Here is a 27,669-nt window from a genome sequence, read left to right as displayed (position 1 = left end):
AAGGGAGAAAAGCATATGTGGCACTCTGCTGGCATCTTTTGGTGCTAGGACCCTGAACGCTAGAAGAGTGTCCAGTGAGAACGCATAGAAATTGGGGAGGACCTCGCTGGAGCGCAAAGATGAGGCAAGGGTTTATTGTTGTCCGGGGAGGGGTTGTCCTCAGGCAGGGGTCTGGGGTCGGGAGACCCCTAAAGGGGAGAGGTTCGGTGGGCAGACATATGTTTCCACACGTGTGTTAGGATGTGAATGGTGAGCCCACGGAAGTCCTGTGCAGCCGGCATTTGTGTGCTGAACTCGGAAGCCCCACAGTGAATCTCTAGCGGGCAAGGCTGGAAGGCCCAATGCCCCCGAATCATTTGCATCCTGAGCCCTTTGGTCCAGGGGGTCAGGTCGGAAGTGCGTGTGGGGCCTCGTCAAGGGGAATTCCCCGAGAAAAGTGTGGGTGGTTGGATGGCGGGAGTGGGAGTGGGCACGCCCTCGGCCGCCTCAGCCAATGAGGAGCCTGCACGTGCGGGGGTGGGGCTGTGGAGAAGCCCCCAAAGGCCCGAGGGGGCGGGGCCCAGGCCCTTTTCTGGAGCCGGACCGTCTGAGGGAAGGAGGCGTCGGCGTGCAGCTGCAGGTAGGAGATGGAAACCCTCGTGGGCCTTGTGTGCAGAGCCCCGGGGGCTGCTTCTGAGCACGGGGGAGGTGTGTGTCCGTCTCCCTTCGACGTCTTCCCCGGAGGGCAAGGTTGTGGGCCCAGCGCCGCTGGTGCGGATGCCCTTCGGGGACCCTCTGTCCCTGAGGGGCCGTCGCCGGCGCTTGGGCGTCCCCAGCGGGGTGACTTGGCTCCTGGGTCAGCAGGGCTGACGCCTGGCCAGAAAGGCGCCCTGAGTTGGAAGGGGCCGTGGGGGGTGGGGGCTGGGCTTCAGAACCTGGGGAACACCTGCTACGTGAATGTGGCGCTGCAGTGTCTGAGCCACACGCCGCCCCTGGCCAGCTGGATGGTGTCCCAGCAGCACGCCACCCTCTGTCCGGCCCGCAGCGCCTGCACGCTCTGTGCCATGCGAGCTCACGTGACCCGAGCCCTCCTTCACGCGGGAGAGGTGATCCGGCCCCGCAAGGACCTGCTGGCGGGCTTCCACAGACACCAGCAGGAAGATGCCCACGAGTTTCTGATGTTCACTCTGAATGCCATGCAGCAAGGGTGCTTGAGTGCATCCCAGCCGTCGGGCCACGCCTCCGAGGACACCACCGTCATCCGTCAGATCTTCGGCGGGACCTGGAGGTCTCAGATCCAGTGTCTCCGCTGCCTCGGTGTCTCGGACACGTTCGACCCTTATCTGGACATCAGCCTGGATATCACGGCGGCTCAGAGTGTGGAGCAAGCTCTGAGAGAGCTGGTGAAGCCCGAGAAGCTGGACGCGGACAATGCCTATGACTGTGGCGTCTGTCTCCGGAAGGTGCCTGCCACCAAGAGGTTGGCTTTGCACAGCACCTCCCAGGTCCTGGTGCTGGTGCTGAAGCGGTTCACACCGGTGAGCGGGGCCAAAAGGGCTCAGGAGGTGCGCTATCCCCAGTGCTTGGACCTGCAGCCCTACACGTCCGAGCGGAAGGCAGGGCCACTGGGCTACGTGCTCTATGCCGTGCTGGTGCACTCCGGGTGGAGCTGTGAGCGAGGACACTACTTCTGTTACGTCCGAGCGGGCAACGGCCAATGGTATAAGATGGACGATGCCAAGGTGACCGCCTGTGACGAGACCGCTGCCCTGAGCCAGAGCGCCTACGTCCTGTTCTACGCCCGGGAGGGTGCGTGGGAAGGGGGCGCTGGGGGAGGGGCAGCGGCCCCCGTCGGGGCTGACCCCACAGACCCCGGGCAGCCTGCAGGAGACGCCAGCGGCAGAGCTCCTGGGTCGGAGGAGTCCCCGGGGGACACAGCGGTCGAAGGGATGAGCTTCGAGCAGTGGAGACGCCTGCAAGAACACAGCCGACCGAAGCCGGCCTTGGAGCTGCGGAAGGTCCAGTCTGCCCTGCCTGCCGGCGCAGTCGTGATTCACCAGTCCAAACACGGAGGAGGGAGAAACCGCACGCCGCCCCAACAGGAGCACGAGCCGCTCGACCGTCCCAGCACGGACACCCCGCCTCCGGGGCCGAAGAACGTCGGCAACGGCCCTTGTGCCAGCGGGAGGGCCAGAGCCACCAAGGGGAAGAACAAGAAGCCGCGGCCGTCTCTGGGGCTGTGGCGGTAGGTCGGCTCTGACGCACATGCGTGCAGGCGCCCAGGCACACGCTGTGTGCGGCACGCCCTGTGTGACGCACCAAGAGTTCCGACGAGGAGCGGGTTCCTCTCGGCCGTGTGCGTGATGCAGCCTCCTGGGGAAAAGCGGGGCCTGGAGTGTGCCCGGGGTCTCGGTGTTCACTTGGGACGGGCTCGTGCCTGAGCGGCTGAGCTCTCGAGGGCTGGCTCTGCTGGGAAGTCGCTGGAGAGGATGGGGTGATGGGGTGCATGAGCGGGCCTGGGCACGGTCCGAGGGCCTCCCACTTCTGCGAGGGTGGGAGAGTCCTCTCGGGATGGGACTTTGGGTGTGGGTTTGCCTTTCGTTCCCCGTCTCCGTTCCCTGGCCGCACCGCTGGCCTCGGGTGAGTGACGCGGCCTGGAGACGCCTCACAGAGCGCTCACAGCCAGCCGAGCAAGGAGAAGATCTCGGGAGCCCTTCGGGGGGCAGGGAAGAGCGGGTGCAGGTCCATGAACCGTCTCCTTCCGGCCGGTCAGGCTCTCGAAAATGCCCCAGACGTCGAGAGGCGTCCGGGGAGAAGACGGGCAAGCAGCCTTTATGGGTGTCTGTCCTTGGGAGGCCTCGTGCTACTTGGCGGAGGGTCCGGCAGGAATGAGGCGGGGATGCGCGCGTCCCCGGCACGACGCTCGTCCGCAAAGATCCCTGGGGCTCCATGTCCGGTGCAAGGAGTACGCTGGAGAAGCTCCAAGTGCCAAACAGGAGAAGCGATCCACAAGGCCATGAGCACCGCCACCAGCACCACCAGCACCACCAGCACCAACACGAAGGCCAAGGGGAGAAAGGCAACCCAACCAGTCCCAAAGAAACTTCTCCACCAGCATCGCACCGGTGCCTGAGTGGAGATATGTCGCGCCACGTTCATTTCTGAAAGCAAAGGTCCTCCCCGCACTGAGGAAAGACCCGAGCCTACCCTAGATTGTGATAGCAAGACAACTGGACTTCCGACTCTGCCCGTCCTGTCTGGCAGTCTCATCCAGCTGGGCCCCGGGCAAACGCCTCTGGACGCGAGGAGATGCGGCCGGCCTCCAAAGTGCCTGGGGCGGTGGGGAAGCTGTCCTCCCCTAGCTGCTTTCTCGACTGCCTCATGGGCCCGTGACCCGCTGGAGGGGCACCTGAGGCCCCTTAGCGACCACCTCTCGCGTTTTTCTTTCTTTGGCTTGGCTGATGGCTTCAAACCCCAAACCCTCCATCAAACGGCAGACCGGGAATTTGCGATGGAACATCTCCGACCTCGAGGGCCAACTCTGGCTCCTGACTGCGCTAGTCGGCGTGGCAAGGAACAGAGAACGTTCCGATGGCTTGTTTCCCCCGCATGGCTACCTACGCCGCACCATGCCCTCCGCACGTAGAGAGGACAAAGAATGATGAGCAGTATCTTCCCCCGAGAACACGAGCAAGCGTGCCCTGCACGAGGAAGCGGAGCCACCCACAGTCCGCCCTCATCATCAGCACGCATCTTCCTCCGCCCCATCGTCTCAAATGGACTTACTGCTTGCCCCATCCACACCCTCTGAAGAAGGAGGAGGAGGAGGAGGAGGAGGAGGAGGAGGAGAATGTCGATGGGGGTGGCGTGACACAGGGAATGGGAAGGTGGCCTTATGCTGGGCGAAATCCGTGCAAAAGAGAGAAAAATCCTGGCTGATCTCGTTTCTCTGTGCCATGGGAAGGAGGTAAGAGGACAGCAAGGGTGTGAGCACTTGGATCATAAAGCACAAAGCGGTAGGCTCCTAGGATGGGATGGGGGGAGCGGGAGGTGGGAGGGGTGCAATAGGCTAAGGAAGTAAACGGGGTCAGGGCCCTTCTTTCCTAGTAAGGACCAACGGAATCAACACTCCAGCTATGGTAAACCTGTGGACGGTCAAACCCCCATAGTCCTGGAAGGCAAGCATAATGTCCAGGACGGGAGAGCAAACAAACACATGTCACACACCGAGAAGGAAAGCAACAGTCATCCTCCTCCAGGAGGGAAACCTTTTTTATACCTTGAGTTATACCGCATTTTGAGCCCCGGAATTCGAAAGACGACTGTATGAGTCAACTAGTGTATATAAAAGAGAGAAAGAGAATAAAAGCAACAAAAAAATAACAAAATGAACACAAAATTTAAAAAAAAAAGTTTAAAAATAAATGGAAAAAAAAAAAAAAAACTCAAAAAACCCTAAAACACCAAGCAGGAAAAAAAAAAAAAAAAAGTAAATGATAAAGGAAGAAGGAAAAGGAAGAACAAAGGGCAGCGGAGAGAGAAAAGGAGCTGCAGAAATGAATCCAAAGTTGCAGGAAGCCTATGCCTTTCTAAATGAGCTCGCTTTGGGTCTTGAGCAACGGCCCTGAAGGGAGAAAAGCATATGTGGCACTCTGCTGGCATCTTTTGGTGCTAGGACCCTGAACGCTAGAAGAGTGTCCAGTGAGAACGCATAGAAATTGGGGAGGACCTCGCTGGAGCGCAAAGATGAGGCAAGGGTTTATTGTTGTCCGGGGAGGGGTTGTCCTCAGGCAGGGGTCTGGGGTCGGGAGACCCCTAAAGGGGAGAGGTTCGGTGGGCAGACATATGTTTCCACACGTGTGTTAGGATGTGAATGGTGAGCCCACGGAAGTCCTGTGCAGCCGGCATTTGTGTGCTGAACTCGGAAGCCCCGCAGTGAATCTCTAGCGGGCAAGGCTGGAAGGCCCAATGCCCCCGAATCATTTGCATCCTGAGCCCTTTGGTCCAGGGGGTCAGGTCGGAAGTGCGTGTGGGGCCTCGTCAAGGGGAATTCCCCGAGGAAAGTGTGGGTGGTTGGATGGCGGGAGTGGGAGTGGGCACGCCCTCGGCCGCCTCAGCCAATGAGGAGCCTGCACGTGCGGGGGTGGGGCTGTGGGGAAGCCCCCAAAGGCCCGAGGGGGCGGGGCCCAGGCCCTTTTCTGGAGCCGGACCGTCTGAGGGAAGGAGGCGTCGGCGTGCAGCTGCAGGTAGGAGATGGAAACCCTCGTGGGCCTTGTGTGCAGAGCCCCGGGGGCTGCTTCTGAGCACGGGGGAGGTGTGTGTCCGTCTCCCTTCGACGTCTTCCCCGGAGGGCAAGGTTGTGGGCCCAGCGCCGCTGGTGCGGATGCCCTTCGGGGACCCTCTGTCCCTGAGGGGCCGTCGCCGGCGCTTGGGCGTCCCCAGCGGGGTGACTTGGCTCCTGGGTCAGCAGGGCTGACGCCTGGCCAGAAAGGCGCCCTGAGTTGGAAGGGGCCGTGGGGGGTGGGGGCTGGGCTTCAGAACCTGGGGAACACCTGCTACGTGAATGCGGCGCTGCAGTGTCTGAGCCACACGCCGCCCCTGGCCAGCTGGATGGTGTCCCAGCAGCACGCCACCCTCTGTCCGGCCCGCAGCGCCTGCACGCTCTGTGCCATGCGAGCTCACGTGACCCGAGCCCTCCTTCACGCGGGAGAGGTGATCCGGCCCCGCAAGGACCTGCTGGCGGGCTTCCACAGACACCAGCAGGAAGATGCCCACGAGTTTCTGATGTTCACTCTGAATGCCATGCAGCAAGGGTGCTTGAGTGCATCCCAGCCGTCGGGCCACGCCTCCGAGGACACCACCGTCATCCGTCAGATCTTCGGCGGGACCTGGAGGTCTCAGATCCAGTGTCTCCGCTGCCTCGGTGTCTCGGACACGTTCGACCCTTATCTGGACATCAGCCTGGATATCACGGCGGCTCAGAGTGTGGAGCAAGCTCTGAGAGAGCTGGTGAAGCCCGAGAAGCTGGACGCGGACAATGCCTATGACTGTGGCGTCTGTCTCCGGAAGGTGCCTGCCACCAAGAGGTTGGCTTTGCACAGCACCTCCCAGGTCCTGGTGCTGGTGCTGAAGCGGTTCACACCGGTGAGCGGGGCCAAAAGGGCTCAGGAGGTGCGCTATCCCCAGTGCTTGGACCTGCAGCCCTACACGTCCGAGCGGAAGGCAGGGCCACTGGGCTACGTGCTCTATGCCGTGCTGGTGCACTCCGGGTGGAGCTGTGAGCGAGGACACTACTTCTGTTACGTCCGAGCGGGCAACGGCCAATGGTATAAGATGGACGATGCCAAGGTGACCGCCTGTGACGAGACCGCTGCCCTGAGCCAGAGCGCCTACGTCCTGTTCTACGCCCGGGAGGGTGCGTGGGAAGGGGGCGCTGGGGGAGGGGCAGCGGCCCCCGTCGGGGCTGACCCCACAGACCCCGGGCAGCCTGCAGGAGACGCCAGCGGCAGAGCTCCTGGGTCGGAGGAGTCCCCGGGGGACACAGCGGTCGAAGGGATGAGCTTCGAGCAGTGGAGACGCCTGCAAGAACACAGCCGACCGAAGCCGGCCTTGGAGCTGCGGAAGGTCCAGTCTGCCCTGCCTGCCGGCGCAGTCGTGATTCACCAGTCCAAACACGGAGGAGGGAGAAACCGCACGCCGCCCCAACAGGAGCACGAGCGGCTCGACCGTCCCAGCACGGACGCCCCGCCTCCGGGGCCGAAGAACGTCGGCAACGGCCCTTGTGCCAGCGGGAGGGCCAGAGCCACCAAGGGGAAGAACAAGAAGCCGCGGCCGTCTCTGGGGCTGTGGCGGTAGGTCGGCTCTGACGCACATGCGTGCAGGCGCCCAGGCACACGCTGTGTGCGGCACGCCCTGTGTGACGCACCAAGAGTTCCGACGAGGAGCGGGTTCCTCTCGGCCGTGTGCGTGATGCAGCCTCCTGGGGAAAAGCGGGGCCTGGAGTGTGCCCGGGGTCTCGGTGTTCACTTGGGACGGGCTCGTGCCTGAGCGGCTGAGCTCTCGAGGGCTGGCTCTGCTGGGAAGTCGCTGGAGAGGATGGGGTGATGGGGTGCATGAGCGGGCCTGGGCACGGTCCGAGGGCCTCCCACTTCTGCGAGGGTGGGAGAGTCCTCTCGGGATGGGACTTTGGGTGTGGGTTTGCCTTTCGTTCCCCGTCTCCGTTCCCTGGCCGCACCGCTGGCCTCGGGTGAGTGACGCGGCCTGGAGACGCCTCACAGAGCGCTCACAGCCAGCCGAGCAAGGAGAAGATCTCGGGAGCCCTTCGGGGGGCAGGGAAGAGCGGGTGCAGGTCCATGAACCGTCTCCTTCCGGCCGGTCAGGCTCTCGAAAATGCCCCAGACGTCGAGAGGCGTCCGGGGAGAAGACGGGCAAGCAGCCTTTATGGGTGTCTGTCCTTGGGAGGCCTCGTGCTACTTGGCGGAGGGTCCGGCAGGAATGAGGCGGGGATGCGCGCGTCCCCGGCACGACGCTCGTCCGCAAAGATCCCTGGGGCTCCATGTCCGGTGCAAGGAGTACGCTGGAGAAGCTCCAAGTGCCAAACAGGAGAAGCGATCCACAAGGCCATGAGCACCGCCACCAGCACCACCAGCACCACCAGCACCAACACGAAGGCCAAGGGGAGAAAGGCAACCCAACCAGTCCCAAAGAAACTTCTCCACCAGCATCGCACCGGTGCCTGAGTGGAGATATGTCGCGCCACGTTCATTTCTGAAAGCAAAGGTCCTCCCCGCACTGAGGAAAGACCCGAGCCTACCCTAGATTGTGATAGCAAGACAACTGGACTTCCGACTCTGCCCGTCCTGTCTGGCAGTCTCATCCAGCTGGGCCCCGGGCAAACGCCTCTGGACGCGAGGAGATGCGGCCGGCCTCCAAAGTGCCTGGGGCGGTGGGGAAGCTGTCCTCCCCTAGCTGCTTTCTCGACTGCCTCATGGGCCCGTGACCCGCTGGAGGGGCACCTGAGGCCCCTTAGCGACCACCTCTCGCGTTTTTCTTTCTTTGGCTTGGCTGATGGCTTCAAACCCCAAACCCTCCATCAAACGGCAGACCGGGAATTTGCGATGGAACATCTCCGACCTCGAGGGCCAACTCTGGCTCCTGACTGCGCTAGTCGGCGTGGCAAGGAACAGAGAACGTTCCGATGGCTTGTTTCCCCCGCATGGCTACCTACGCCGCACCATGCCCTCCGCACGTAGAGAGGACAAAGAATGATGAGCAGTATCTTCCCCCGAGAACACGAGCAAGCGTGCCCTGCACGAGGAAGCGGAGCCACCCACAGTCCGCCCTCATCATCAGCACGCATCTTCCTCCGCCCCATCGTCTCAAATGGACTTACTGCTTGCCCCATCCACACCCTCTGAAGAAGGAGGAGGAGGAGGAGGAGGAGGAGGAGGAGGAGAATGTCGATGGGGGTGACGTGACACAGGGAATGGGAAGGTGGCCTTATGCTGGGCAAAATCCGTGCAAAAGAGAGAAAAATCCTGGCTGATCTCGTTTCTCTGTGCCATGGGAAGGAGGTAAGAGGACAGCAAGGGTGTGAGCACTTGGATCATAAAGCACAAAGCGGTAGGCTCCTAGGATGGGATGGGGGGAGCGGGAGGTGGGAGGGGTGCAATAGGCTAAGGAAGTAAACGGGGTCAGGGCCCTTCTTTCCTAGTAAGGACCAACGGAATCAACACTCCAGCTATGGTAAACCTGTGGACGGTCAAACCCCCATAGTCCTGGAAGGCAAGCATAATGTCCAGGACGGGAGAGCAAACAAACACACGTCACACACCGAGAAGGAAAGCAACAGTCATCCTCCTCCAGGAGGGAAACCTTTTTTATACCTTGAGTTATACCGCATTTTGAGCCCCGGAATTCGAAAGACGACTGTATGAGTCAACTAGTGTATATAAAAGAGAGAAAGAGAATAAAAGCAACAAAAAAATAACAAAATGAACACAAAATTAAAAAAAAAAACTTTAAAAATAAATGGAAAAAAAAAAAAAAAAACTCAAAAAACCCTAAAACACCAAGCAGGAAAAAAAAAAAAAAGTAAATGATAAAGGAAGAAGGAAAAGGAAGAACAAAGGGCAGCGGAGAGAGAAAAGGAGCTGCAGAAATGAATCCAAAGTTGCAGGAAGCCTATGCCTTTCTAAATGAGCTCGCTTTGGGTCTTGAGCAACGGCCCTGAAGGGAGAAAAGCATATGTGGCACTCTGCTGGCATCTTTTGGTGCTAGGACCCTGAACGCTAGAAGAGTGTCCAGTGAGAACGCATAGAAATTGGGGAGGACCTCGCTGGAGCGCAAAGATGAGGCAAGGGTTTATTGTTGTCCGGGGAGGGGTTGTCCTCAGGCAGGGGTCTGGGGTCGGGAGACCCCTAAAGGGGAGAGGTTCGGTGGGCAGACATATGTTTCCACACGTGTGTTAGGATGTGAATGGTGAGCCCACGGAAGTCCTGTGCAGCCGGCATTTGTGTGCTGAACTCGGAAGCCCCGCAGTGAATCTCTAGCGGGCAAGGCTGGAAGGCCCAATGCCCCCGAATCATTTGCATCCTGAGCCCTTTGGTCCAGGGGGTCAGGTCGGAAGTGCGTGTGGGGCCTCGTCAAGGGGAATTCCCCGAGGAAAGTGTGGGTGGTTGGATGGCGGGAGTGGGAGTGGGCACGCCCTCGGCCGCCTCAGCCAATGAGGAGCCTGCACGTGCGGGGGTGGGGCTGTGGGGAAGCCCCCAAAGGCCCGAGGGGGCGGGGCCCAGGCCCTTTTCTGGAGCCGGACCGTCTGAGGGAAGGAGACGTCGGCGTGCAGCTGCAGGTAGGAGATGGAAACCCTCGTGGGCCTTGTGTGCAGAGCCCCGGGGGCTGCTTCTGAGCACGGGGGAGGTGTGTGTCCGTCTCCCTTCGACGTCTTCCCCGGAGGGCAAGGTTGTGGGCCCAGCGCCGCTGGTGCGGATGCCCTTCGGGGACCCTCTGTCCCTGAGGGGCCGTCGCCGGCGCTTGGGCGTCCCCAGCGGGGTGACTTGGCTCCTGGGTCAGCAGGGCTGACGCCTGGCCAGAAAGGCGCCCTGAGTTGGAAGGGGCCGTGGGGGGTGGGGGCTGGGCTTCAGAACCTGGGGAACACCTGCTACGTGAATGCGGCGCTGCAGTGTCTGAGCCACACGCCGCCCCTGGCCAGCTGGATGGTGTCCCAGCAGCACGCCACCCTCTGTCCGGCCCGCAGCGCCTGCACGCTCTGTGCCATGCGAGCTCACGTGACCCGAGCCCTCCTTCACGCGGGAGAGGTGATCCGGCCCCGCAAGGACCTGCTGGCGGGCTTCCACAGACACCAGCAGGAAGATGCCCACGAGTTTCTGATGTTCACTCTGAATGCCATGCAGCAAGGGTGCTTGAGTGCATCCCAGCCGTCGGGCCACGCCTCCGAGGACACCACCGTCATCCGTCAGATCTTCGGCGGGACCTGGAGGTCTCAGATCCAGTGTCTCCGCTGCCTCGGTGTCTCGGACACGTTCGACCCTTATCTGGACATCAGCCTGGATATCACGGCGGCTCAGAGTGTGGAGCAAGCTCTGAGAGAGCTGGTGAAGCCCGAGAAGCTGGACGCGGACAATGCCTATGACTGTGGCGTCTGTCTCCGGAAGGTGCCTGCCACCAAGAGGTTGGCTTTGCACAGCACCTCCCAGGTCCTGGTGCTGGTGCTGAAGCGGTTCACACCGGTGAGCGGGGCCAAAAGGGCTCAGGAGGTGCGCTATCCCCAGTGCTTGGACCTGCAGCCCTACACGTCCGAGCGGAAGGCAGGGCCACTGGGCTACGTGCTCTATGCCGTGCTGGTGCACTCCGGGTGGAGCTGTGAGCGAGGACACTACTTCTGTTACGTCCGAGCGGGCAACGGCCAATGGTATAAGATGGACGATGCCAAGGTGACCGCCTGTGACGAGACCGCTGCCCTGAGCCAGAGCGCCTACGTCCTGTTCTACGCCCGGGAGGGTGCGTGGGAAGGGGGCGCTGGGGGAGGGGCAGCGGCCCCCGTCGGGGCTGACCCCACAGACCCCGGGCAGCCTGCAGGAGACGCCAGCGGCAGAGCTCCTGGGTCGGAGGAGTCCCCGGGGGACACAGCGGTCGAAGGGATGAGCTTCGAGCAGTGGAGACGCCTGCAAGAACACAGCCGACCGAAGCCGGCCTTGGAGCTGCGGAAGGTCCAGTCTGCCCTGCCTGCCGGCGCAGTCGTGATTCACCAGTCCAAACACGGAGGAGGGAGAAACCGCACGCCGCCCCAACAGGAGCACGAGCCGCTCGACCGTCCCAGCACGGACACCCCGCCTCCGGGGCCGAAGAACGTCGGCAACGGCCCTTGTGCCAGCGGGAGGGCCAGAGCCACCAAGGGGAAGAACAAGAAGCCGCGGCCGTCTCTGGGGCTGTGGCGGTAGGTCGGCTCTGACGCACATGCGTGCAGGCGCCCAGGCACACGCTGTGTGCGGCACGCCCTGTGTGACGCACCAAGAGTTCCGACGAGGAGCGGGTTCCTCTCGGCCGTGTGCGTGATGCAGCCTCCTGGGGAAAAGCGGGGCCTGGAGTGTGCCCGGGGTCTCGGTGTTCACTTGGGACGGGCTCGTGCCTGAGCGGCTGAGCTCTCGAGGGCTGGCTCTGCTGGGAAGTCGCTGGAGAGGATGGGGTGATGGGGTGCATGAGCGGGCCTGGGCACGGTCCGAGGGCCTCCCACTTCTGCGAGGGTGGGAGAGTCCTCTCGGGATGGGACTTTGGGTGTGGGTTTGCCTTTCGTTCCCCGTCTCCGTTCCCTGGCCGCACCGCTGGCCTCGGGTGAGTGACGCGGCCTGGAGACGCCTCACAGAGCGCTCACAGCCAGCCGAGCAAGGAGAAGATCTCGGGAGCCCTTCGGGGGGCAGGGAAGAGCGGGTGCAGGTCCATGAACCGTCTCCTTCCGGCCGGTCAGGCTCTCGAAAATGCCCCAGACGTCGAGAGGCGTCCGGGGAGAAGACGGGCAAGCAGCCTTTATGGGTGTCTGTCCTTGGGAGGCCTCGTGCTACTTGGCGGAGGGTCCGGCAGGAATGAGGCGGGGATGCGCGCGTCCCCGGCACGACGCTCGTCCGCAAAGATCCCTGGGGCTCCATGTCCGGTGCAAGGAGTACGCTGGAGAAGCTCCAAGTGCCAAACAGGAGAAGCGATCCACAAGGCCATGAGCACCGCCACCAGCACCACCAGCACCACCAGCACCAACACGAAGGCCAAGGGGAGAAAGGCAACCCAACCAGTCCCAAAGAAACTTCTCCACCAGCATCGCACCGGTGCCTGAGTGGAGATATGTCGCGCCACGTTCATTTCTGAAAGCAAAGGTCCTCCCCGCACTGAGGAAAGACCCGAGCCTACCCTAGATTGTGATAGCAAGACAACTGGACTTCCGACTCTGCCCGTCCTGTCTGGCAGTCTCATCCAGCTGGGCCCCGGGCAAACGCCTCTGGACGCGAGGAGATGCGGCCGGCCTCCAAAGTGCCTGGGGCGGTGGGGAAGCTGTCCTCCCCTAGCTGCTTTCTCGACTGCCTCATGGGCCCGTGACCCGCTGGAGGGGCACCTGAGGCCCCTTAGCGACCACCTCTCGCGTTTTTCTTTCTTTGGCTTGGCTGATGGCTTCAAACCCCAAACCCTCCATCAAACGGCAGACCGGGAATTTGCGATGGAACATCTCCGACCTCGAGGGCCAACTCTGGCTCCTGACTGCGCTAGTCGGCGTGGCAAGGAACAGAGAACGTTCCGATGGCTTGTTTCCCCCGCATGGCTACCTACGCCGCACCATGCCCTCCGCACGTAGAGAGGACAAAGAATGATGAGCAGTATCTTCCCCCGAGAACACGAGCAAGCGTGCCCTGCACGAGGAAGCGGAGCCACCCACAGTCCGCCCTCATCATCAGCACGCATCTTCCTCCGCCCCATCGTCTCAAATGGACTTACTGCTTGCCCCATCCACACCCTCTGAAGAAGGAGGAGGAGGAGGAGGAGGAGGAGGAGGAGGAGGAGAATGTCGATGGGGGTGACGTGACACAGGGAATGGGAAGGTGGCCTTATGCTGGGCGAAATCCGTGCAAAAGAGAGAAAAATCCTGGCTGATCTCGTTTCTCTGTGCCATGGGAAGGAGGTAAGAGGACAGCAAGGGTGTGAGCACTTGGATCATAAAGCACAAAGCGGTAGGCTCCTAGGATGGGATGGGGGGAGCGGGAGGTGGGAGGGGTGCAATAGGCTAAGGAAGTAAACGGGGTCAGGGCCCTTCTTTCCTAGTAAGGACCAACGGAATCAACACTCCAGCTATGGTAAACCTGTGGACGGTCAAACCCCCATAGTCCTGGAAGGCAAGCATAATGTCCAGGACGGGAGAGCAAACAAACACACGTCACACACCGAGAAGGAAAGCAACAGTCATCCTCCTCCAGGAGGGAAACCTTTTTTATACCTTGAGTTATACCGCATTTTGAGCCCCGGAATTCGAAAGACGACTGTATGAGTCAACTAGTGTATATAAAAGAGAGAAAGAGAATAAAAGCAACAAAAAAATAACAAAATGAACACAAAATTAAAAAAAAAAACTTTAAAAATAAATGGAAAAAAAAAAAAAAAAACTCAAAAAACCCTAAAACACCAAGCAGGAAAAAAAAAAAAAAGTAAATGATAAAGGAAGAAGGAAAAGGAAGAACAAAGGGCAGCGGAGAGAGAAAAGGAGCTGCAGAAATGAATCCAAAGTTGCAGGAAGCCTATGCCTTTCTAAATGAGCTCGCTTTGGGTCTTGAGCAACGGCCCTGAAGGGAGAAAAGCATATGTGGCACTCTGCTGGCATCTTTTGGTGCTAGGACCCTGAACGCTAGAAGAGTGTCCAGTGAGAACGCATAGAAATTGGGGAGGACCTCGCTGGAGCGCAAAGATGAGGCAAGGGTTTATTATTGTCCGGGGAGGGGTTGTCCTCAGGCAGGGGTCTGGGGTCGGGAGACCCCTAAAGGGGAGAGGTTCGGTGGGCAGACATATGTTTCCACACGTGTGTTAGGATGTGAATGGTGAGCCCACGGAAGTCCTGTGCAGCCGGCATTTGTGTGCTGAACTCGGAAGCCCCGCAGTGAATCTCTAGCGGGCAAGGCTGGAAGGCCCAATGCCCCCGAATCATTTGCATCCTGAGCCCTTTGGTCCAGGGGGTCAGGTCGGAAGTGCGTGTGGGGCCTCGTCAAGGGGAATTCCCCGAGGAAAGTGTGGGTGGTTGGATGGCGGGAGTGGGAGTGGGCACGCCCTCGGCCGCCTCAGCCAATGAGGAGCCTGCACGTGCGGGGGTGGGGCTGTGGGGAAGCCCCCAAAGGCCCGAGGGGGCGGGGCCCAGGCCCTTTTCTGGAGCCGGACCGTCTGAGGGAAGGAGACGTCGGCGTGCAGCTGCAGGTAGGAGATGGAAACCCTCGTGGGCCTTGTGTGCAGAGCCCCGGGGGCTGCTTCTGAGCACGGGGGAGGTGTGTGTCCCTCTCCCTTCGACGTCTTCCCCGGAGGGCAAGGTTGTGGGCCCAGCGCCGCTGGTGCGGATGCCCTTCGGGGACCCTCTGTCCCTGAGGGGCCGTCGCCGGCGCTTGGGCGTCCCCAGCGGGGTGACTTGGCTCCTGGGTCAGCAGGGCTGACGCCTGGCCAGAAAGGCGCCCTGAGTTGGAAGGGGCCGTGGGGGGTGGGGGCTGGGCTTCAGAACCTGGGGAACACCTGCTACGTGAATGCGGCGCTGCAGTGTCTGAGCCACACGCCGCCCCTGGCCAGCTGGATGGTGTCCCAGCAGCACGCCACCCTCTGTCCGGCCCGCAGCGCCTGCACGCTCTGTGCCATGCGAGCTCACGTGACCCGAGCCCTCCTTCACGCGGGAGAGGTGATCCGGCCCCGCAAGGACCTGCTGGCGGGCTTCCACAGACACCAGCAGGAAGATGCCCACGAGTTTCTGATGTTCACTCTGAATGCCATGCAGCAAGGGTGCTTGAGTGCATCCCAGCCGTCGGGCCACGCCTCCGAGGACACCACCGTCATCCGTCAGATCTTCGGCGGGACCTGGAGGTCTCAGATCCAGTGTCTCCGCTGCCTCGGTGTCTCGGACACGTTCGACCCTTATCTGGACATCAGCCTGGATATCACGGCGGCTCAGAGTGTGGAGCAAGCTCTGAGAGAGCTGGTGAAGCCCGAGAAGCTGGACGCGGACAATGCCTATGACTGTGGCGTCTGTCTCCGGAAGGTGCCTGCCACCAAGAGGTTGGCTTTGCACAGCACCTCCCAGGTCCTGGTGCTGGTGCTGAAGCGGTTCACACCGGTGAGCGGGGCCAAAAGGGCTCAGGAGGTGCGCTATCCCCAGTGCTTGGACCTGCAGCCCTACACGTCCGAGCGGAAGGCAGGGCCACTGGGCTACGTGCTCTATGCCGTGCTGGTGCACTCCGGGTGGAGCTGTGAGCGAGGACACTACTTCTGTTACGTCCGAGCGGGCAACGGCCAATGGTATAAGATGGACGATGCCAAGGTGACCGCCTGTGACGAGACCGCTGCCCTGAGCCAGAGCGCCTACGTCCTGTTCTACGCCCGGGAGGGTGCGTGGGAAGGGGGCGCTGGGGGAGGGGCAGCGGCCCCCGTCGGGGCTGACCCCACAGACCCCGGGCAGCCTGCAGGAGACGCCAGCGGCAGAGCTCCTGGGTCGGAGGAGTCCCCGGGGGACACAGCGGTCGAAGGGATGAGCTTCGAGCAGTGGAGACGCCTGCAAGAACACAGCCGACCGAAGCCGGCCTTGGAGCTGCGGAAGGTCCAGTCTGCCCTGCCTGCCGGCGCAGTCGTGATTCACCAGTCCAAACACGGAGGAGGGAGAAACCGCACGCCGCCCCAACAGGAGCACGAGCGGCTCGACCGTCCCAGCACGGACACCCCGCCTCCGGGGCCGAAGAACGTCGGCAACGGCCCTTGTGCCAGCGGGAGGGCCAGAGCCACCAAGGGGAAGAACAAGAAGCCGCGGCCGTCTCTGGGGCTGTGGCGGTAGGTCGGCTCTGACGCACATGCGTGCAGGCGCCCAGGCACACGCTGTGTGCGGCACGCCCTGTGTGACGCACCAAGAGTTCCGACGAGGAGCGGGTTCCTCTCGGCCGTGTGCGTGATGCAGCCTCCTGGGGAAAAGCGGGGCCTGGAGTGTGCCCGGGGTCTCGGTGTTCACTTGGGACGGGCTCGTGCCTGAGCGGCTGAGCTCTCGAGGGCTGGCTCTGCTGGGAAGTCGCTGGAGAGGATGGGGTGATGGGGTGCATGAGCGGGCCTGGGCACGGTCCGAGGGCCTCCCACTTCTGCGAGGGTGGGAGAGTCCTCTCGGGATGGGACTTTGGGTGTGGGTTTGCCTTTCGTTCCCCGTCTCCGTTCCCTGGCCGCACCGCTGGCCTCGGGTGAGTGACGCGGCCTGGAGACGCCTCACAGAGCGCTCACAGCCAGCCGAGCAAGGAGAAGATCTCGGGAGCCCTTCGGGGGGCAGGGAAGAGCGGGTGCAGGTCCATGAACCGTCTCCTTCCGGCCGGTCAGGCTCTCGAAAATGCCCCAGACGTCGAGAGGCGTCCGGGGAGAAGACGGGCAAGCAGCCTTTATGGGTGTCTGTCCTTGGGAGGCCTCGTGCTACTTGGCGGAGGGTCCGGCAGGAATGAGGCGGGGATGCGCGCGTCCCCGGCACGACGCTCGTCCGCAAAGATCCCTGGGGCTCCATGTCCGGTGCAAGGAGTACGCTGGAGAAGCTCCAAGTGCCAAACAGGAGAAGCGATCCACAAGGCCATGAGCACCGCCACCAGCACCACCAGCACCACCAGCACCAACACGAAGGCCAAGGGGAGAAAGGCAACCCAACCAGTCCCAAAGAAACTTCTCCACCAGCATCGCACCGGTGCCTGAGTGGAGATATGTCGCGCCACGTTCATTTCTGAAAGCAAAGGTCCTCCCCGCACTGAGGAAAGACCCGAGCCTACCCTAGATTGTGATAGCAAGACAACTGGACTTCCGACTCTGCCCGTCCTGTCTGGCAGTCTCATCCAGCTGGGCCCCGGGCAAACGCCTCTGGACGCGAGGAGATGCGGCCGGCCTCCAAAGTGCCTGGGGCGGTGGGGAAGCTGTCCTCCCCTAGCTGCTTTCTCGACTGCCTCATGGGCCCGTGACCCGCTGGAGGGGCACCTGAGGCCCCTTAGCGACCACCTCTCGCGTTTTTCTTTCTTTGGCTTGGCTGATGGCTTCAAACCCCAAACCCTCCATCAAACGGCAGACCGGGAATTTGCGATGGAACATCTCCGACCTCGAGGGCCAACTCTGGCTCCTGACTGCGCTAGTCGGCGTGGCAAGGAACAGAGAACGTTCCGATGGCTTGTTTCCCCCGCATGGCTACCTACGCCGCACCATGCCCTCCGCACGTAGAGAGGACAAAGAATGATGAGCAGTATCTTCCCCCGAGAACACGAGCAAGCGTGCCCTGCACGAGGAAGCGGAGCCACCCACAGTCCGCCCTCATCATCAGCACGCATCTTCCTCCGCCCCATCGTCTCAAATGGACTTACTGCTTGCCCCATCCACACCCTCTGAAGAAGGAGGAGGAGGAGGAGGAGGAGGAGGAGGAGGAGAATGTCGATGGGGGTGGCGTGACACAGGGAATGGGAAGGTGGCCTTATGCTGGGCGAAATCCGTGCAAAAGAGAGAAAAATCCTGGCTGATCTCGTTTCTCTGTGCCATGGGAAGGAGGTAAGAGGACAGCAAGGGTGTGAGCACTTGGATCATAAAGCACAAAGCGGTAGGCTCCTAGGATGGGATGGGGGGAGCGGGAGGTGGGAGGGGTGCAATAGGCTAAGGAAGTAAACGGGGTCAGGGCCCTTCTTTCCTAGTAAGGACCAACGGAATCAACACTCCAGCTATGGTAAACCTGTGGACGGTCAAACCCCCATAGTCCTGGAAGGCAAGCATAATGTCCAGGACGGGAGAGCAAACAAACACACGTCACACACCGAGAAGGAAAGCAACAGTCATCCTCCTCCAGGAGGGAAACCTTTTTTATACCTTGAGTTATACCGCATTTCGAGCCCCGGAATTCGAAAGACGACTGTATGAGTCAACTAGTGTATATAAAAGAGAGAAAGAGAATAAAAGCAACAAAAAAATAACAAAATGAACACAAAATTAAAAAAAAAAAGTTTAAAAATAAATGGAAAAAAAAAAAAAACTCAAAAAACCCTAAAACACCAAGCAGGAAAAAAAAAAAAAAAGTAAATGATAAAGGAAGAAGGAAAAGGAAGAACAAAGGGCAGCGGAGAGAGAAAAGGAGCTGCAGAAATGAATCCAAAGTTGCAGGAAGCCTATGCCTTTCTAAATGAGCTCGCTTTGGGTCTTGAGCAACGGCCCTGAAGGGAGAAAAGCATATGTGGCACTCTGCTGGCATCTTTTGGTGCTAGGACCCTGAACGCTAGAAGAGTGTCCAGTGAGAACGCATAGAAATTGGGGAGGACCTCGCTGGAGCGCAAAGTTGAGGCAAGGGTTTATTGTTGTCCGGGGAGGGGTTGTCCTCAGGCAGGGGTCTGGGGTCGGGAGACCCCTAAAGGGGAGAGGTTCGGTGGGCAGACATATGTTTCCACACGTGTGTTAGGATGTGAATGGTGAGCCCACGGAAGTCCTGTGCAGCCGGCATTTGTGTGCTGAACTCGGAAGCCCCGCAGTGAATCTCTAGCGGGCAAGGCTGGAAGGCCCAATGCCCCCGAATCATTTGCATCCTGAGCCCTTTGGTCCAGGGGGTCAGGTCGGAAGTGCGTGTGGGGCCTCGTCAAGGGGAATTCCCCGAGGAAAGTGTGGGTGGTTGGATGGCGGGAGTGGGAGTGGGCACGCCCTCGGCCGCCTCAGCCAATGAGGAGCCTGCACGTGCGGGGGTGGGGCTGTGGGGAAGCCCCCAAAGGCCCGAGGGGGCGGGGCCCAGGCCCTTTTCTGGAGCCGGACCGTCTGAGGGAAGGAGGCGTCGGCGTGCAGCTGCAGGTAGGAGATGGAAACCCTCGTGGGCCTTGTGTGCAGAGCCCCGGGGGCTGCTTCTGAGCACGGGGGAGGTGTGTGTCCGTCTCCCTTCGACGTCTTCCCCGGAGGGCAAGGTTGTGGGCCCAGCGCCGCTGGTGCGGATGCCCTTCGGGGACCCTCTGTCCCTGAGGGGCCGTCGCCGGCGCTTGGGCGTCCCCAGCGGGGTGACTTGGCTCCTGGGTCAGCAGGGCTGACGCCTGGCCAGAAAGGCGCCCTGAGTTGGAAGGGGCCGTGGGGGGTGGGGGCTGGGCTTCAGAACCTGGGGAACACCTGCTACGTGAATGCGGCGCTGCAGTGTCTGAGCCACACGCCGCCCCTGGCCAGCTGGATGGTGTCCCAGCAGCACGCCACCCTCTGTCCGGCCCGCAGCGCCTGCACGCTCTGTGCCATGCGAGCTCACGTGACCCGAGCCCTCCTTCACGCGGGAGAGGTGATCCGGCCCCGCAAGGACCTGCTGGCGGGCTTCCACAGACACCAGCAGGAAGATGCCCACGAGTTTCTGATGTTCACTCTGAATGCCATGCAGCAAGGGTGCTTGAGTGCATCCCAGCCGTCGGGCCACGCCTCCGAGGACACCACCGTCATCCGTCAGATCTTCGGCGGGACCTGGAGGTCTCAGATCCAGTGTCTCCGCTGCCTCGGTGTCTCGGACACGTTCGACCCTTATCTGGACATCAGCCTGGATATCACGGCGGCTCAGAGTGTGGAGCAAGCTCTGAGAGAGCTGGTGAAGCCCGAGAAGCTGGACGCGGACAATGCCTATGACTGTGGCGTCTGTCTCCGGAAGGTGCCTGCCACCAAGAGGTTGGCTTTGCACAGCACCTCCCAGGTCCTGGTGCTGGTGCTGAAGCGGTTCACACCGGTGAGCGGGGCCAAAAGGGCTCAGGAGGTGCGCTATCCCCAGTGCTTGGACCTGCAGCCCTACACGTCCGAGCGGAAGGCAGGGCCACTGGGCTACGTGCTCTATGCCGTGCTGGTGCACTCCGGGTGGAGCTGTGAGCGAGGACACTACTTCTGTTACGTCCGAGCGGGCAACGGCCAATGGTATAAGATGGACGATGCCAAGGTGACCGCCTGTGACGAGACCGCTGCCCTGAGCCAGAGCGCCTACGTCCTGTTCTACGCCCGGGAGGGTGCGTGGGAAGGGGGCGCTGGGGGAGGGGCAGCGGCCCCCGTCGGGGCTGACCCCACAGACCCCGGGCAGCCTGCAGGAGACGCCAGCGGCAGAGCTCCTGGGTCGGAGGAGTCCCCGGGGGACACAGCGGTCGAAGGGATGAGCTTCGAGCAGTGGAGACGCCTGCAAGAACACAGCCGACCGAAGCCGGCCTTGGAGCTGCGGAAGGTCCAGTCTGCCCTGCCTGCCGGCGCAGTCGTGATTCACCAGTCCAAACACGGAGGAGGGAGAAACCGCACGCCGCCCCAACAGGAGCACGAGCGGCTCGACCGTCCCAGCACGGACGCCCCGCCTCCGGGGCCGAAGAACGTCGGCAACGGCCCTTGTGCCAGCGGGAGGGCCAGAGCCACCAAGGGGAAGAACAAGAAGCCGCGGCCGTCTCTGGGGCTGTGGCGGTAGGTCGGCTCTGACGCACATGCGTGCAGACGCCCAGGCACACGCTGTGTGCGGCACGCCCTGTGTGACGCACCAAGAGTTCCGACGAGGAGCGGGTTCCTCTCGGCCGTGTGCGTGATGCAGCCTCCTGGGGAAAAGCGGGGCCTGGAGTGTGCCCGGGGTCTCGGTGTTCACTTGGGACGGGCTCGTGCCTGAGCGGCTGAGCTCTCGAGGGCTGGCTCTGCTGGGAAGTCGCTGGAGAGGATGGGGTGATGGGGTGCATGAGCGGGCCTGGGCACGGTCCGAGGGCCTCCCACTTCTGCGAGGGTGGGAGAGTCCTCTCGGGATGGGACTTTGGGTGTGGGTTTGCCTTTCGTTCCCCGTCTCCGTTCCCTGGCCGCACCGCTGGCCTCGGGTGAGTGACGCGGCCTGGAGACGCCTCACAGAGCGCTCACAGCCAGCCGAGCAAGGAGAAGATCTCGGGAGCCCTTCGGGGGGCAGGGAAGAGCGGGTGCAGGTCCATGAACCGTCTCCTTCCGGCCGGTCAGGCTCTCGAAAATGCCCCAGACGTCGAGAGGCGTCCGGGGAGAAGACGGGCAAGCAGCCTTTATGGGTGTCTGTCCTTGGGAGGCCTCGTGCTACTTGGCGGAGGGTCCGGCAGGAATGAGGCGGGGATGCGCGCGTCCCCGGCACGACGCTCGTCCGCAAAGATCCCTGGGGCTCCATGTCCGGTGCAAGGAGTACGCTGGAGAAGCTCCAAGTGCCAAACAGGAGAAGCGATCCACAAGGCCATGAGCACCGCCACCAGCACCACCAGCACCACCAGCACCAACACGAAGGCCAAGGGGAGAAAGGCAACCCAACCAGTCCCAAAGAAACTTCTCCACCAGCATCGCACCGGTGCCTGAGTGGAGATATGTCGCGCCACGTTCATTTCTGAAAGCAAAGGTCCTCCCCGCACTGAGGAAAGACCCGAGCCTACCCTAGATTGTGATAGCAAGACAACTGGACTTCCGACTCTGCCCGTCCTGTCTGGCAGTCTCATCCAGCTGGGCCCCGGGCAAACGCCTCTGGACGCGAGGAGATGCGGCCGGCCTCCAAAGTGCCTGGGGCGGTGGGGAAGCTGTCCTCCCCTAGCTGCTTTCTCGACTGCCTCATGGGCCCGTGACCCGCTGGAGGGGCACCTGAGGCCCCTTAGCGACCACCTCTCGCGTTTTTCTTTCTTTGGCTTGGCTGATGGCTTCAAACCCCAAACCCTCCATCAAACGGCAGACCGGGAATTTGCGATGGAACATCTCCGACCTCGAGGGCCAACTCTGGCTCCTGACTGCGCTAGTCGGCGTGGCAAGGAACAGAGAACGTTCCGATGGCTTGTTTCCCCCGCATGGCTACCTACGCCGCACCATGCCCTCCGCACGTAGAGAGGACAAAGAATGATGAGCAGTATCTTCCCCCGAGAACACGAGCAAGCGTGCCCTGCACGAGGAAGCGGAGCCACCCACAGTCCGCCCTCATCATCAGCACGCATCTTCCTCCGCCCCATCGTCTCAAATGGACTTACTGCTTGCCCCATCCACACCCTCTGAAGAAGGAGGAGGAGGAGGAGGAGGAGGAGGAGAATGTCGATGGGGGTGGCGTGACACAGGGAATGGGAAGGTGGCCTTATGCTGGGCGAAATCCGTGCAAAAGAGAGAAAAATCCTGGCTGATCTCGTTTCTCTGTGCCATGGGAAGGAGGTAAGAGGACAGCAAGGGTGTGAGCACTTGGATCATAAAGCACAAAGCGGTAGGCTCCTAGGATGGGATGGGGGGAGCGGGAGGTGGGAGGGGTGCAATAGGCTAAGGAAGTAAACGGGGTCAGGGCCCTTCTTTCCTAGTAAGGACCAACGGAATCAACACTCCAGCTATGGTAAACCTGTGGACGGTCAAACCCCCATAGTCCTGGAAGGCAAGCATAATGTCCAGGACGGGAGAGCAAACAAACACACGTCACACACCGAGAAGGAAAGCAACAGTCATCCTCCTCCAGGAGGGAAACCTTTTTTATACCTTGAGTTATACCGCATTTTGAGCCCCGGAATTCGAAAGACGACTGTATGAGTCAACTAGTGTATATAAAAGAGAGAAAGAGAATAAAAGCAACAAAAAAATAACAAAATGAACACAAAATTTAAAAAAAAAAGTTTAAAAATAAATGGAAAAAAAAAAAAAAAACTCAAAAAACCCTAAAACACCAAGCAGGAAAAAAAAAAAAAAAAAAGTAAATGATAAAGGAAGAAGGAAAAGGAAGAACAAAGGGCAGCGGAGAGAGAAAAGGAGCTGCAGAAATGAATCCAAAGTTGCAGGAAGCCTATGCCTTTCTAAATGAGCTCGCTTTGGGTCTTGAGCAACGGCCCTGAAGGGAGAAAAGCATATGTGGCACTCTGCTGGCATCTTTTGGTGCTAGGACCCTGAACGCTAGAAGAGTGTCCAGTGAGAACGCATAGAAATTGGGGAGGACCTCGCTGGAGCGCAAAGTTGAGGCAAGGGTTTATTGTTGTCCGGGGAGGGGTTGTCCTCAGGCAGGGGTCTGGGGTCGGGAGACCCCTAAAGGGGAGAGGTTCGGTGGGCAGACATATGTTTCCACACGTGTGTTAGGATGTGAATGGTGAGCCCACGGAAATCCTGTGCAGCCGGCATTTGTGTGCTGAACTTGGAAGCCCCGCAGTGAATCTCTAGCGGGCAAGGCTGGAAGGCCCAATGCCCCCGAATCATTTGCATCCTGAGCCCTTTGGTCCAGGGGGTCAGGTCGGAAGTGCGTGTGGGGCCTCGTCAAGGGGAATTCCCCGAGAAAAGTGTGGGTGGTTGGATGGCGGGAGTGGGAGTGGGCACGCCCTCGGCCGCCTCAGCCAATGAGGAGCCTGCACGTGCGGGGGTGGGGCTGTGGGGAAGCCCCCAAAGGCCCGAGGGGGCGGGGCCCAGGCCCTTTTCTGGAGCCGGACCGTCTGAGGGAAGGAGGCGTCGGCGTGCAGCTGCAGGTAGGAGATGGAAACCCTCGTGGGCCTTGTGTGCAGAGCCCCGGGGGCTGCTTCTGAGCACGGGGGAGGTGTGTGTCCGTCTCCCTTCGACGTCTTCCCCGGAGGGCAAGGTTGTGGGCCCAGCGCCGCTGGTGCGGATGCCCTTCGGGGACCCTCTGTCCCTGAGGGGCCGTCGCCGGCGCTTGGGCGTCCCCAGCGGGGTGACTTGGCTCCTGGGTCAGCAGGGCTGACGCCTGGCCAGAAAGGCGCCCTGAGTTGGAAGGGGCCGTGGGGGGTGGGGGCTGGGCTTCAGAACCTGGGGAACACCTGCTACGTGAATGCGGCGCTGCAGTGTCTGAGCCACACGCCGCCCCTGGCCAGCTGGATGGTGTCCCAGCAGCACGCCACCCTCTGTCCGGCCCGCAGCGCCTGCACGCTCTGTGCCATGCGAGCTCACGTGACCCGAGCCCTCCTTCACGCGGGAGAGGTGATCCGGCCCCGCAAGGACCTGCTGGCGGGCTTCCACAGACACCAGCAGGAAGATGCCCACGAGTTTCTGATGTTCACTCTGAATGCCATGCAGCAAGGGTGCTTGAGTGCATCCCAGCCGTCGGGCCACGCCTCCGAGGACACCACCGTCATCCGTCAGATCTTCGGCGGGACCTGGAGGTCTCAGATCCAGTGTCTCCGCTGCCTCGGTGTCTCGGACACGTTCGACCCTTATCTGGACATCAGCCTGGATATCACGGCGGCTCAGAGTGTGGAGCAAGCTCTGAGAGAGCTGGTGAAGCCCGAGAAGCTGGACGCGGACAATGCCTATGACTGTGGCGTCTGTCTCCGGAAGGTGCCTGCCACCAAGAGGTTGGCTTTGCACAGCACCTCCCAGGTCCTGGTGCTGGTGCTGAAGCGGTTCACACCGGTGAGCGGGGCCAAAAGGGCTCAGGAGGTGCGCTATCCCCAGTGCTTGGACCTGCAGCCCTACACGTCCGAGCGGAAGGCAGGGCCACTGGGCTACGTGCTCTATGCCGTGCTGGTGCACTCCGGGTGGAGCTGTGAGCGAGGACACTACTTCTGTTACGTCCGAGCGGGCAACGGCCAATGGTATAAGATGGACGATGCCAAGGTGACCGCCTGTGACGAGACCGCTGCCCTGAGCCAGAGCGCCTACGTCCTGTTCTACGCCCGGGAGGGTGCGTGGGAAGGGGGCGCTGGGGGAGGGGCAGCGGCCCCCGTCGGGGCTGACCCCACAGACCCCGGGCAGCCTGCAGGAGACGCCAGCGGCAGAGCTCCTGGGTCGGAGGAGTCCCCGGGGGACACAGCGGTCGAAGGGATGAGCTTCGAGCAGTGGAGACGCCTGCAAGAACACAGCCGACCGAAGCCGGCCTTGGAGCTGCGGAAGGTCCAGTCTGCCCTGCCTGCCGGCGCAGTCGTGATTCACCAGTCCAAACACGGAGGAGGGAGAAACCGCACGCCGCCCCAACAGGAGCACGAGCGGCTCGACCGTCCCAGCACGGACACCCCGCCTCCGGGGCCGAAGAACGTCGGCAACGGCCCTTGTGCCAGCGGGAGGGCCAGAGCCACCAAGGGGAAGAACAAGAAGCCGCGGCCGTCTCTGGGGCTGTGGCGGTAGGTCGGCTCTGACGCACATGCGTGCAGACGCCCAGGCACACGCTGTGTGCGGCACGCCCTGTGTGACGCACCAAGAGTTCCGACGAGGAGCGGGTTCCTCTCGGCCGTGTGCGTGATGCAGCCTCCTGGGGAAAAGCGGGGCCTGGAGTGTGCCCGGGGTCTCGGTGTTCACTTGGGACGGGCTCGTGCCTGAGCGGCTGAGCTCTCGAGGGCTGGCTCTGCTGGGAAGTCGCTGGAGAGGATGGGGTGATGGGGTGCATGAGCGGGCCTGGGCACGGTCCGAGGGCCTCCCACTTCTGCGAGGGTGGGAGAGTCCTCTCGGGATGGGACTTTGGGTGTGGGTTTGCCTTTCGTTCCCCGTCTCCGTTCCCTGGCCGCACCGCTGGCCTCGGGTGAGTGACGCGGCCTGGAGACGCCTCACAGAGCGCTCACAGCCAGCCGAGCAAGGAGAAGATCTCGGGAGCCCTTCGGGGGGCAGGGAAGAGCGGGTGCAGGTCCATGAACCGTCTCCTTCCGGCCGGTCAGGCTCTCGAAAATGCCCCAGACGTCGAGAGGCGTCCGGGGAGAAGACGGGCAAGCAGCCTTTATGGGTGTCTGTCCTTGGGAGGCCTCGTGCTACTTGGCGGAGGGTCCGGCAGGAATGAGGCGGGGATGCGCGCGTCCCCGGCACGACGCTCGTCCGCAAAGATCCCTGGGGCTCCATGTCCGGTGCAAGGAGTACGCTGGAGAAGCTCCAAGTGCCAAACAGGAGAAGCGATCCACAAGGCCATGAGCACCGCCACCAGCACCACCAGCACCACCAGCACCAACACGAAGGCCAAGGGGAGAAAGGCAACCCAACCAGTCCCAAAGAAACTTCTCCACCAGCATCGCACCGGTGCCTGAGTGGAGATATGTCGCGCCACGTTCATTTCTGAAAGCAAAGGTCCTCCCCGCACTGAGGAAAGACCCGAGCCTACCCTAGATTGTGATAGCAAGACAACTGGACTTCCGACTCTGCCCGTCCTGTCTGGCAGTCTCATCCAGCTGGGCCCCGGGCAAACGCCTCTGGACGCGAGGAGATGCGGCCGGCCTCCAAAGTGCCTGGGGCGGTGGGGAAGCTGTCCTCCCCTAGCTGCTTTCTCGACTGCCTCATGGGCCCGTGACCCGCTGGAGGGGCACCTGAGGCCCCTTAGCGACCACCTCTCGCGTTTTTCTTTCTTTGGCTTGGCTGATGGCTTCAAACCCCAAACCCTCCATCAAACGGCAGACCGGGAATTTGCGATGGAACATCTCCGACCTCGAGGGCCAACTCTGGCTCCTGACTGCGCTAGTCGGCGTGGCAAGGAACAGAGAACGTTCCGATGGCTTGTTTCCCCCGCATGGCTACCTACGCCGCACCATGCCCTCCGCACGTAGAGAGGACAAAGAATGATGAGCAGTATCTTCCCCCGAGAACACGAGCAAGCGTGCCCTGCACGAGGAAGCGGAGCCACCCACAGTCCGCCCTCATCATCAGCACGCATCTTCCTCCGCCCCATCGTCTCAAATGGACTTACTGCTTGCCCCATCCACACCCTCTGAAGAAGGAGGAGGAGGAGGAGGAGGAGGAGGAGGAGGAGAATGTCGATGGGGGTGGCGTGACACAGGGAATGGGAAGGTGGCCTTATGCTGGGCGAAATCCGTGCAAAAGAGAGAAAAATCCTGGCTGATCTCGTTTCTCTGTGCCATGGGAAGGAGGTAAGAGGACAGCAAGGGTGTGAGCACTTGGATCATAAAGCACAAAGCGGTAGGCTCCTAGGATGGGATGGGGGGAGCGGGAGGTGGGAGGGGTGCAATAGGCTAAGGAAGTAAACGGGGTCAGGGCCCTTCTTTCCTAGTAAGGACCAACGGAATCAACACTCCAGCTATGGTAAACCTGTGGACGGTCAAACCCCCATAGTCCTGGAAGGCAAGCATAATGTCCAGGACGGGAGAGCAAACAAACACATGTCACACACCGAGAAGGAAAGCAACAGTCATCCTCCTCCAGGAGGGAAACCTTTTTTATACCTTGAGTTATACCGCATTTTGAGCCCCGGAATTCGAAAGACGACTGTATGAGTCAACTAGTGTATATAAAAGAGAGAAAGAGAATAAAAGCAACAAAAAAATAACAAAATGAACACAAAATTTAAAAAAAAAAGTTTAAAAATAAATGGAAAAAAAAAAAAAAACTCAAAAAACCCTAAAACACCAAGCAGGAAAAAAAAAAAAAAAAAAGTAAATGATAAAGGAAGAAGGAAAAGGAAGAACAAAGGGCAGCGGAGAGAGAAAAGGAGCTGCAGAAATGAATCCAAAGTTGCAGGAAGCCTATGCCTTTCTAAATGAGCTCGCTTTGGGTCTTGAGCAACGGCCCTGAAGGGAGAAAAGCATATGTGGCACTCTGCTGGCATCTTTTGGT

General features: G+C 60.9%; 1 protein-coding gene across 1 annotated transcript in view; it reads left to right on the top strand.

The window, feature by feature from the left end:
* The window catches only part of LOC147362176 (uncharacterized), a 91,183-nt gene extending 63,867 nt beyond the window's left edge, over positions 1 to 27,316 (top strand). Inside the window, exons 3-5 of the mRNA XM_086323905.1 lie at positions 10,054 to 10,998; positions 14,661 to 15,605; positions 23,864 to 27,316. Of these exons, the coding sequence (XP_086180031.1) occupies positions 10,054 to 10,998; positions 14,661 to 15,605; positions 23,864 to 25,248 (3,275 nt within the window). The 3' untranslated portion in view covers positions 25,249 to 27,316. The remainder of the gene's footprint in view (positions 1 to 10,053; positions 10,999 to 14,660; positions 15,606 to 23,863) is intronic.
* The last annotated feature ends 353 nt before the right edge of the window (positions 27,317 to 27,669 follow it).

This window comes from Bos grunniens, chromosome 11 (assembly GCF_055505025.1).
Source record: "Bos grunniens cultivar Pamir isolate PY7600 chromosome 11, Bosgru_T2T1.0, whole genome shotgun sequence".
NCBI classification, from domain to species: Eukaryota; Metazoa; Chordata; class Mammalia; order Artiodactyla; family Bovidae; genus Bos; species Bos grunniens.
This window is presented reverse-complemented; position numbering and strand designations above follow the sequence as displayed.